A 12,038-nucleotide genomic window follows, 5' to 3' on the forward strand; every position below is an offset into this window, starting at 1 on the left:
TCTCCCTTAGATTCCGAGATATTCATTGAAAACTGGCCGATAGTCAAAAATGACTTAAATCGTTTTACCACTTGGCTACTGAATTAATCATGAATATTTAAAATTACTCATGATTTATTTTTAAAAAGAAAAAAAAATCTTCAGAAAAGAAATGAGACATGCGTCCATTCTAGTGACTAATAAAAATAATGTAATAATAATAATAATATAACGGAAATGCACACATAATATAATTATAATGAAATAATAAAATGAAGATGAAAAAATAAGTGAAATTACTTTTTCCTCTGTGTACCCTTTCCCCTTTGCCTGTTTCCAGCTCCAGAAAAAAATTCGAGAAGCAAAGTTTTTAACACAAGTGCCGGGTGGTTACATAACCCAGTGCACTAATAACAACATTAAAATGCTTGAACTTAGTGTCATAAAGAAACCACCTGAAGTTGAATGTAAAGTTAGACCATCAGGACGATATTATATCTCATCCAAGTATTCATGAATTCATTTAGAACAATAAAAATTCCGTTATCGTGGATAAAAAAATTAGTACAGCCGAAGTGACATAATCGTAACACTCGCCCGCTACAGAATAAAAGGTTGACATTTATGAAAAAACATGAGGGTAATGTAACCTGCAAAATTTCTTGCTGAAGTTGGCAATGAGATGTCCAAAACCCGAGGAATTAACGATTTTGATCGCTCAAAGTTCAACTCTCCCTCGAGCGATGACTGCCAGTGTCCGGACACTCCGACCTCCTCGAAACGCCTCGAGAGACCCCCCCACCGGATAAACACGAGAGAATGCAGAAGTAAAAGAAATGTTGATCCTAAGAAAGTGAACAGAAGTCCCTCGAGTGGCTATGAAAAACCGGGGATTGAAAGGAGGTACACAAGGAGAGAAACTGCAGCATCTCCAGTTGTTAAAGTCACGAGTGTAGAAGTAATAAAAAGTTGGTCGAGAGACTGTCGTCTATGGGGGAAAGATAAAGAGAAATTGGTGAGAGGTAAAGCACGAAGAAAAATGAATGAAAATTTTTATTAATTTTTCGATTGTGCGGGGGAAGGATTTCAAGCCAAGAGCCTTTTTAATTCTAATCTACTTCTCTTTAAGGATGTTCAAGTAGTTTAGGGAATTTTTTCTGGGGAAAAACCTATTTAGAGTTTACAGAGTAGACCAAGAAAAGAAAAAAAAATTATTTGACCTTAGAAAACTTAAAAAATGATCTAAATATTTAATTGAAGAGGCCAGATTTTTCTGCAGGAATACAATAGATTCCCCTCCGCCTCACTTACATTCAGTCACCGCGATTCATTGTTAATCAATATTTGATGTCCCCAGATTCCTCATCAAACAGATCGTCCTCCTCCGGCAGTCCGAGCCCTCGAAATCCCCTCCAAAGAACCAAAATCCAGAATCCCCCCCCAAGATCCAAATCCCAGAATGAAAAACTTAAAAAATCCGACGCTGACTCCTGCAGCTGCTGTGACTGTATCGATTACCTGAGAGCTGAAAGATTAAAACTCCTCCGAGATTCAAAGAGGCACTCCAAATCCCGAGGCACTTTCACCCCTCACCCCGGCACGTGCCGTCCCCAAGGCTCCCCAACTCAAAAGTTGTGCAGTATGCTAAAGACTCGAGAAGCGAAACGTATCAGCGGCTGCACCTGCATAAACGACGATTGGAATCCCAGTTGCTCCATTGACTGCAGATGTCCCGAGAGTCCGATTGACATATCCGGTAGAACATATTCAAAGGCATCGAAAAAATCCACATTGACGAATGACAACGCAAAAGGTCCTGACGAGGACCATCAGGCCGAAAGCTCCTGCTCCTGCTCATCTCCAGATCAATCCCCCTCTCCCAAACTGAACCTCCGGGATCTCCGGCCGACGGTGGCAGCCCCCGGCGACTGGAGGAAATACGGCGAACACTTGAAAAAATTCAGCGATGAGTACAGACTCCTATCATCCCATCTGAAATCAATCCGTCGGGAGCTTGAGGCAGCGAAAAAACCCGGAGAGACCTTTCGCAAAAGGATAACCCGACGCTATCCGAACAAGGAGTTCTCCTTTGAAGTTCGATCCACGGGGGACAACTCGCACAGAAAGAACACGTCGACCTGTTTGGAACCGGAGAGGATCGATCGTTCGTGCCAATGTCCGAATCCTCAGGACCTTCCGAAAGCAATCACAGCAATGCAACCAAAATTTCGGAGACCAGATCTTTCGGATCCTCTTTGCAGCTGTCAGAAGGCAGCAATGCGACCAAAATTCTTGGATTCACCTGAGGGATCGAATCATAAAAATCACCGGAGACAAGAGGGTGGGAAAAGCAAGGTCTTCGCCTGCAAGACATCCCGCTGTGATTGTAAACCAGAAGCGAAAGCCAAAGCGAAATCCGTAGCTGAAGATTTGGATAAAATCGGAGATGATAATGACAAATTTGACCAGAAAAAATTGAGAAGGAGCAGACAGAAGAGACGAATCAGGCGGCACGACTTCTCCCTCCCGAGGATTGTGCCGGTGAATAGGGACGGCAGGAGTCGGGATGAGAACAGAATGATGATCTATCCTCCGAAGGACCAGGTGGGCTGTCCTCTGACCCTCTACAAGAGCGGATCCTTCGTCAACTGCTCTGTCGAGCAAGTTGACGACGTTGGGTTCAAGTACGATGTCTCTTATATTCAGAGATACGTCAGTCGACCTTGGCAGCCCGGAGAATATTCCGAACCGGACGTCAAGTCGGACTACCTCAGCACCGACGATTACGGCTGACGAAAATGAAAAACAGGAGTTTTAAGTGATCATCAACAAATCCAGTGGATAGAACGACTGGCTAAAGCCCGATCTCTAAATAGCTAATCGAATATACTATAGGGAAGAGGAAACTTTCTGAGAGCAAACTCCCTGACCCAAATTATATTTTTATAGACTTGTACATTTGCTGAAGATCGTAATAAAGCCAACTTTTGATATTTCTCGGGTTCATTCAAGTGGCGTCAAAGGAGTTTATAATTGATGTTGCAAGCGTGCCGCTGGTCATTAGTCATGGAAAAAGGACAATATGGGGTTATACTTTCTTTATTCTCACCACACGAAAAGTACGAATGGTGGTTGGGTAGGTACTCTCGTTAACAGATGCTCTCGTTCGCTTTGTGGGGAAGTATGGCTGTGATCATTCGTTAGATCATAAATTGACGATGTTGGGTTTAAGTATGAAGTCTCTTAGGCAGCCCGGAACATATTCCGAACCGAACGTCATGTCGGACTACCTCAGCACCGATGATTACGGCTGATGATAGTAAAAAACATAGGAGTTTGAATTAAACATCAACGGATCCACTGGACGGAACGAGTGGCTGAAGCCCGATCTCTAAATAGCTAATTGAATATACTAGAGGGAAGAGGAAACTCTCTGAGAGCAAACTCCCTGACCCAAATTATATTTTTATAGACTTGTACATTTCCTGAAGATCGAAATAAAGCTAACTTTTGATATTTCTCGGGCTCATTCGAGCGGGATCAAAGGAGTTCATAATTGATGTTGCAAGCGTGCCGCTGGTCATTAGTCATGGATAAAGGACAATATGGGGTTATACTTTCTTTATTCTCACCACACGAAAAGTACGAATGGTGGTTGGGTAGGTACTCTCGTTAACAGATGCTCTCGTTCGCTTTGTGGGGAAGTATGGCTGTGATCATTCGTTAGATCATAAATTGACGATGTTGGGTTTAAGTATGAAGTCTCTTAGGCAGCCCGGAACATATTCCGAACCGAACGTCATGTCGGACTACCTCAGCACCGATGATTACGGCTGATGATAGTAAAAAACATAGGAGTTTGAATTAAACATCAACGGATCCACTGGACGGAACGAGTGGCTGAAGCCCGATCTCTAAATAGCTAATTGAATATACTAGAGGGAAGAGGAAACTCTCTGAGAGCAAACTCCCTGACCCAAATTATATTTTTATAGACTTGTACATTNGGGGGGGGGGGGGGTTATACTTTCTTTATTCTCACCACGCGAAAAGTACGAATGGTGGTTGGGTATGTATTCTTGATAACAGGTGCTCTCGTTCTCTTTGTGGGGGAGTTTGGGAGTTGTGACTTATTCATTAGCCCATGAAATATTTCTCTGACCTTTTAGCGACACTGTACTTATTCTGTTCTTTGCAATGGCTGTTTTCTTGCATTCTTGCTAGCTCGGGTTTTATTAGGAAGGCAAATTCTGGGGGAGCATGAAGGGGTGAGTGCTGATTTTCAAAAGGAAGATTATGGTGATGAGACGGGACTTTTGTCAACTCTAGGGATTTCCTCTTAAATGAGATTATCTTTGGTTTATGTCAAGAACGAAGAAAATAATGAGTGATTGTATCGAATAGGAAAATGGTATTAATTAACACGATAATATTGTTGCGTATCCCGTATTACGTTATTTTATCTTTTGCATTCTCAATGGGAAGTTATCAACGAAAACACATGGCCCTGTGCGTCCTCTCCAATCATTTATTAATAAACCGCCCCAATCCGTTTAATTAATTGTGTTTGTGTCTCACTCATTTCGTTGGATAAAACAATATTGATGGGGAATATTGTTGTAATTGTATTCGTGAATATCTCTGTTGATAATTTGTCCAGGCAATCTATTGAATTCGTAACAATAGAGTAATTTTCTACTAATTGGAAATCTTCACGATAATTGATGTTTAATTGCAGTCACAGATAATTTCTAGGTTTAAGTCGGAGATCATTCGCTCTGCATAGAATTGGAAATCGTTCAAACAATTGCGAATGGATCTTTGTTCTCTCCAACTTGCCACCGGTGAATCGAAGCTCTTCGGGGAGTGATTTCAATATGGTTTAGGCACTTGTGGATGAGTTTAGAGGGATAGCTGGAGAATGGGACATGAGAGGGCCATTAAACTTTGGTCGTTTGATCAAGCATGTCGAGGCACCAAAGGTCATCGAATTCTTCATGCAAATTGCGGTGACCCGAATTGCAAAAAACTGTTTGAAAGAATTTAAACGGAAAAAAAATCATCAACATGTGTTAAAATTTATTCATCAATGCGCGAGGTCCTGATGCTTGGGGTAATTCATAGAATGGAAAAATATAGAGCATGTGTATCTGGAGGGGAAAAACTGAAGCGTGAACGCAGTACGTCCCTGAGGAAATCGATTCTGTGCATTAGTACAAACTGGAGGGGAAAAAAATCTCACGCGCGATCAGAAATATCGTACCTCACCCTCTGACTTACCTAGTACAGTTGTTGGGAGTTCGGGATCCGCACGATCTGAAAGGAAAGTCAATGTGAATCATGAGAAAATGTGAGATAATTTTAAACAATTTAATCTACTTGGAGGACTCTCGCATTCAAACTACTTTCTAAATTACTTTTGATACATATTTTAAAATTCGTTTATTTTTCCAGTTTGTCTTCTGGAAAATACGAGAAGAATTAATATGTAATGACGAGGTGTGAGTTAGCAGCGCTGATTCACTCAGCTGTTAGGGTTATGCCACAATGAATGCAACGCCGGATGTACGTAACGCTTGCAATTGTAAAAAATAATCCAAAAACAGGTAAATTTCGCGGTCCATTCATTGTGACATCTCCCTTACGTTCACTCCTACAGCGAAATGTATCATCACAATTCCATTCGTATTTGCCGCGCTCACCCCTCCGCAATTCCTAACCTCGACGCTCTCGCTATTCCGTGCTGCGCACGCAGAATTTCTGGGACACCAACGGTATCTGGCGAATGTTGCGAGATGCATTCTCCTAAGAATGAATACATCAAGCTGTGATTGCCCGGGCAACCCTTGCGCATTCATCAAGCATTAATTACATCAACTCAGGGGTTGTTTCCCCTATTCATGACATCCCCGGCTAAAGAAAAATTATGAAAACTTCCGGTTGCTTATCTAGCCCCCCACCCATTTCTTTCAAGTATCGCCATAAATCGGTTTTCCAACCCGCTGATCCCCATCTACCACAGTTCGCTCAAACTGGTCCGCATTGTAATACTCCTGAGAAAAGCCTGCCCCCGAAATCCTAATTAAGCATCAATGAATAATGAAACGTTAATGATTACAATGTGAATCCCTCCAGAAATCGTTTCCCGAAGAGGAAGAGGCGGAAGTGAGACTTAGTGCGGCGCTGCGATAAACTAATGCACGATAGCTTTTACCCCTCGCACGGTATTCCATTTTCTTTATCAAGCCAGAGCTTTTAAGGCAGTTTGCACGGTGATAAGATAATACGTAATTTTTTTATTCTTGTTTACTCTACCGCACAGATTATCCAGGCTAAAATGACGCGAAAGAGCTTGATAATGAGCAAAAAATGTACTACACTGTGAAAATTTCAGAGACCCTATTGATATGGATTAGGTCAGACTAAATGATGCCCGAGGAACGTAATTTTTAGCTGCGCCGGAAGTTCAGGTCTTGCGGGAGTACTTCACGAGCTTTTTCAGAGAGTAACAATAGTGCACTTTCATGGGCGCAGAATTTTAAAGTGCAAAGTGTTTGAACGAACGTTTGCACCGCCGTAGGCGGGTAACGACCTCGCGAATGCTGTTGCAAGAAAAAGGTATTGTCGAATTATTTTATTTATGAGCTGGGGATGTAGCGGAAATTTTCACGGTTTAAGGTTACCGTCTTCGTTTTATCTCCGTTCGTTAGGGGTGAGAAGCGGTCATCGGAGGGTTTATTGACAAACAATAGGAATCTTGCATGAAGCTCAATTCTTTCTAATTCCCCTATTGACATATTTCTCGTAACACGTGAACAGCTAAACTGCGGGAATTGTAGAGAAATATTGTTTAGATATCTTACGTCTTGATTAATTATTCATTAATGAGCAATATTTCGAATATTTGTGAATGAAAAATGAATTCAGTAGCGAAGTGGTAAAACGGTACAAGTCATTTTTGACTATTGACCAGTTTTCAATGAATATCTCGGAATCTAAGGGAGATAGCAAAATTGTTGTTAGAACCTTTTTTGTAGAGCCGATTGAGAGCTACAATAAACGTAATTATGAAAATTTCGCTAGGTCCCTTAGATTGCGAGATAAGTCGACTTGAACCGTTTTACCACTTCGCTACTGAATTATTCAGGTCCCAAACTTCAGATTAGAAAATGGAAAAAAATTCAGGTAAGTTCCCTATTGACCAAATGCTGGGGGAAAGGGTGCCTGTACCGCTCACCTAAGGGGAAATGTCAATTTTGCATCTTGAACCGTTACCCAGAATAAGAAAAATTTTTAAGTCTGCTTTGACTATTCGAAATTTTTTTTCTTTCTGCGGGTCATTAATAATTACTCTAAATGAATTTCCTCCGAGGGCGTATATCACCGAGTAGCGCGATAACGATATTGCGATACAGATTTACGCGTTGTTGAAGCTTCCTCACAGCCAATAAATAAATGTCAGAATAAAAATTACGGAGCGATAAGCGTGGTCAGCGCTGCACCAGTTTCCAAGATAAAAGGATTGGGGCTGTCTGCACCAATCGAAGGGCCGGCAGTCAGAGCCGATGCATGTCAAGAAAGCCTGACAATGTGTTGAAATGGAACCGACAAATGGTGAAGACAAAGAGGAATCCACAATGAGTTTTCATCGCGAAATGAATTTCGGCGGCTCGCTGGCCTTTCTCTTTATTATTTCCATTTTTCCTGGTTCTTTAATGTCCCTTTGTGACGGTGAAATAGATTCTTCTTGTTGCGCGCCGGTGAACTGAATTTTTAGTTATAATAGACAGTCGCAAAAAAACTTGATTCAAACCGATTTTTCGACTTTATTCAGAAAAATTTTTTTGTTTCCAAATAAAATGGGAAAATGTGATTCTACACATTTGTGCTTCTAGGGAAAAAAAATTCGCATATGTCGAAGATTCTTCCGTGAGATACGACATTTTCAGTGGATATTTCAGGCCAACAGATATTTTGGATTGAATGAATCCACTTGCTCTCAAATGCGCGTTTCCCATGAAAGATCATCGGTATTGACGACCTTCGAGACATAACGAGGCTATTCATCGGTCTATGGTACATCCGGATTCAATCAGTTATAATTACTAATTAATACCCGCAACAGTGCAAAGGTGACAGTAATTCACACACACGTCCTTTGAATAAATCCCCTCCTCCCCCGCGCCATTATCTCATTCACAGAATCTCTTAATGTGGATTGATACTGCAGACTCATTTACAGGAATCAAATCAACACTGCTCCCCCGACCATGAATCCAGTTACAGAGAATGTTTTTTTTATCTAGTACTCGCTTCTCGATTTTTCGATGTTTTTTTTCGTCCAATCAAAAAAATGCATCAAAGCGAAAAATAAATCCTGGGTTCCTTGGGAATACCACACGATACAACAATTGGTGTAGTTTCATTCGGCAGTGTAGGGAAGTGGGTTAGAATAGCGCAGGGAGCAAGAGATAAAAATAAAAACGGGATTTTTGTTTTATTTTTTCAGTTGGGATTATGGGGAATGTTTTCTGGGCGAAAATTGAGTGAAAAGGGTCTGAACTGGTTTCATTCGAACGTGGATTACAAAATAAAGATGCAAAAAACATCAAAATTTGATTTGAAAAATCGTTTTTACACGGAAGGAAAAATACTTGATTCAATTATATTTTGTTATATTCGAATGGGGGATGGGGGTTCAATTCGAGGGTGATTATTTCGTATCAGCCCGGGTTGTGCGAAATAATGAGCGCTCTCAAGTGTAATATAAGGGTCAGACACTAAGTGTGAGAATATGAGGGTCATAAAGTGGAGGTTAAAAAATGAGGTTGGAATATTAGAGCCAAAAACTGAGGGAAAATTTCACAGAAATCCCCAGAAATTTTACCTTAACAGCACTAGAATTTTTCACAGCCAGTGGATTGTGATTTTTTCCAGTACTCGTACTAGAATTTTTCTAGAAAATTTCTCTCCGTGTAACGTTTTCATTTCTCTTTCAGGAGAACAGTGTTGCGATAGTATTTTCGATTACTCGCCTCCACATGTCTCATTCGACATAGTTGAGAACACAATATCGGAATATTTGAATTTCAAGTCACAAATGATGGTGACAAATGTGTAGGTAGCACGATGAGGGAGAGATGTTTCAAAGGACGTAGATGCGTTTGATGATCGATGGTTGTGTGTATTAGAATATGATGAGAATACAGTGGCATATCGAATGTTGTGAATGTTATCACTCGATGAACTCTGATGAATATAAAATAGGACTGATACACTGTTCACTGTAAATGGTCAATTTCCATGTGGCGAAGATGGAACACTAATACTGCTTCCAAAATTAAATTTCCCCTTCGACATGGAAGATTATAGTCTATCTATTGTATTGCGCGGATGAATATTCTGTATGGAAATGAGACTCGTCCTCAGCCGATGAACACGGGCTTATCCGCCTTTGGAGGAGAGTTACATTGGTGGTGCAGTTTTGAATAAGAAATCAGGGAGACCGGCTTCAGAAATACGACGTAACGAGGAGGAGAAGATGGATGGCTGGAGTCAGAGGAGAGAAAACTATGAAAGAGAAGAAATCTTTGAGTGGATGAACTGCGAAATGGAGTGGTGAAAAGCGCATGCATTAAAGTAATAAGAACTTTAGTGCTGCTTCACTGTTCCTCACGCCTTTCGCTTTTCGGAGGGAAAGTCGACTTTCGCCAAAATCGAATTTTTTGGCCGGGTGAACGTCGATTCCGTATTTTCTGGCCCGCCTAATGCCACTGGGCCCTTCACTTGCCCCAGAAAAGCAGAAATAAAAAAAAAATTTTTTTTTTTATTTCTGCATTTCTGGGGCAAGTGAAGGGCGCAGTGGCATTAGGCGGGCCAGGAAATACAGAATCAGCGTTCACCCGGCGGAAAAATTCGATTTTGGCGAAAGTCGACTTTCCCCCCGAAAAAAGGCTAAATATGGCCCTTTGGCTCCGGGTGGAAAATTTTATTTTTTTTATTTCTGCATTTCTGGGGCAAGTGAAGGGCGCAGTGGCATTAGGCGGGCCAGGAAATACAGAATCAGCGTTCACCCGGCGGAAAAATTCGATTTTGGCGAAAGTCGACTTTCCCCCCGAAAAAAGGCTAAATATGGCCCTTTGGCTCCGGGTGGAAAATTTTATTTTTTTTATTTCTGCATTTCTGGGGCAAGTGAAGGGCGCAGTGGCATTAGGCGGGCCAGGAAATACAGAATCAGCGTTCACCCGGCGGAAAAATTCGATTTTGGCGAAAGTCGACTTTCCCCCCGAAAAAAGGCTAAATATGGCCCTTTGGCTCCGGGTGGAAAATTTTATTTTTTTTATTTCTGCATTTCTGGGGCAAGTGAAGGGCGCAGTGGCATTAGGCGGGCCAGGAAATACAGAATCAGCGTTCACCCGGCGGAAAAATTCGATTTTGGCGAAAGTCGACTTTCCCCCCGAAAAAAGGCTAAATATGGCCCTTTGGCTCCGGGTGGAAAATTTTATTTTTTTTATTTCTGCATTTCTGGGGCAAGTGAAGGGCGCAGTGGCATTAGGCGGGCCAGGAAATACAGAATCAGCGTTCACCCGGCGGAAAAATTCGATTTTGGCGAAAGTCGACTTTCCCCCCGAAAAAAGGCTAAATATGGCCCTTTGGCTCCGGGTGGAAAATTTTATTTTTTTTATTTCTGCATTTCTGGGGCAAGTGAAGGGCGCAGTGGCATTAGGCGGGCCAGGAAATACAGAATCAGCGTTCACCCGGCGGAAAAATTCGATTTTGGCGAAAGTCGACTTTCCCCCCGAAAAAAGGCTAAATATGGCCCTTTGGCTCCGGGTGGAAAATTTTATTTTTTTTATTTCTGCATTTCTGGGGCAAGTGAAGGGCGCAGTGGCATTAGGCGGGCCAGGAAATACAGAATCAGCGTTCACCCGGCGGAAAAATTCGATTTTGGCGAAAGTCGACTTTCCCCCCGAAAAAAGGCTAAATATGGCCCTTTGGCTCCGGGTGGAAAATTTTATTTTTTTTATTTCTGCATTTCTGGGGCAAGTGAAGGGCGCAGTGGCATTAGGCGGGCCAGGAAATACAGAATCAGCGTTCACCCGGCGGAAAAATTCGATTTTGGCGAAAGTCGACTTTCCCCCCGAAAAAAGGCTAAATATGGCCCTTTGGCTCCGGGTGGAAAATTTTATTTTTTTTATTTCTGCATTTCTGGGGCAAGTGAAGGGCGCAGTGGCATTAGGCGGGCCAGGAAATACAGAATCAGCGTTCACCCGGCGGAAAAATTCGATTTTGGCGAAAGTCGACTTTCCCCCCGAAAAAAGCCTAAATACGACACTATGGCTCGGGGGGGAAAAAAAAAATTTTTCCACCCGGAGCCAAAGTGCCATATTTAGGCTTTTTTCGGGGGGAAAGTCGACTTTCGCCAAAATCGAATTTTTCCGCCGGGTGAACGCCGATTCTGTATTTCCTGGCCCGCCTGATGCCACTGCGCCCTTCACTCGCCCCAGAAATGCAGAAATAAAAAATTTTTTTTTTCCACCCCGAGCCAAAGTGCCATATTTAGGCTTTTTTCGGGGGGAAAGTCGACTTTCGCCAAAATCGAATTTTTCCGCCGGGTGAACGTCGATTCCGTATTTTCTGGCCCGCCTGATGCCACTGCGCCCCTCACTTGCCCCAGAAAAGCAGAAATAAAATTTTTTTTTTTTCACCCCAGAGCCATAGTGTCGTATTTAGGCTTTTTTCGGGGGGAAAGTCGACTTTCGCCAAAATCGAATTTTTCCGCCGGGTGAACGTCGATTCTGTATTTCCTGGCCCGCCTGATGCCACTGCGCCCCTCACTTGCCCCAGAAAAGCAGAAATAAAAAAAAAAATTTTTTCACCCCCGAGCCATAGTGTCATATTTAGGCTTTTTTCGGGGGGAAAGTCGACTTTCGCCAAAATCGAATTTTTCCGCCGGGTGAACGTCGATTCCGTATTTTCTGGCCAGCCTGATGCCACTGAGACCCTCACTTCCCTCAGAAATGCCGAAATAAAATTTTTTTCACCCTGAGCGAAAGTGT

General features: G+C 42.3%; 2 protein-coding genes across 2 annotated transcripts in view; one reads left to right on the top strand and one right to left on the bottom strand.

Moving 5' to 3' along the window:
• The window catches only part of LOC107035525 (tachykinins), a 50,374-nt gene that overhangs the window by 18,953 nt on the left and 19,383 nt on the right, over positions 1 to 12,038 (bottom strand). Inside the window, exon 2 of the mRNA XM_015252992.1 lies at positions 5,260 to 5,295. The gene's annotated coding sequence lies outside the window, so the exon portion shown is untranslated. The remainder of the gene's footprint in view (positions 1 to 5,259; positions 5,296 to 12,038) is intronic.
• LOC107048842 lies at positions 662 to 2,772 on the top strand. The gene is made up of 2 exons (XM_015272270.1): positions 662 to 1,001; positions 1,337 to 2,772. The coding sequence occupies exons 1-2, from the start codon at positions 662 to 664 to the stop codon at positions 2,770 to 2,772; spliced, it is 1,776 nt and encodes a 591-aa protein (XP_015127756.1).

The sequence above is a fragment of the Diachasma alloeum genome, unplaced genomic scaffold, assembly GCF_001412515.2.
Source record: "Diachasma alloeum isolate Michigan unplaced genomic scaffold, Dall2.0 Dall_scaffold_00198, whole genome shotgun sequence".
Classification (NCBI taxonomy): Eukaryota; Metazoa; Arthropoda; class Insecta; order Hymenoptera; family Braconidae; genus Diachasma; species Diachasma alloeum.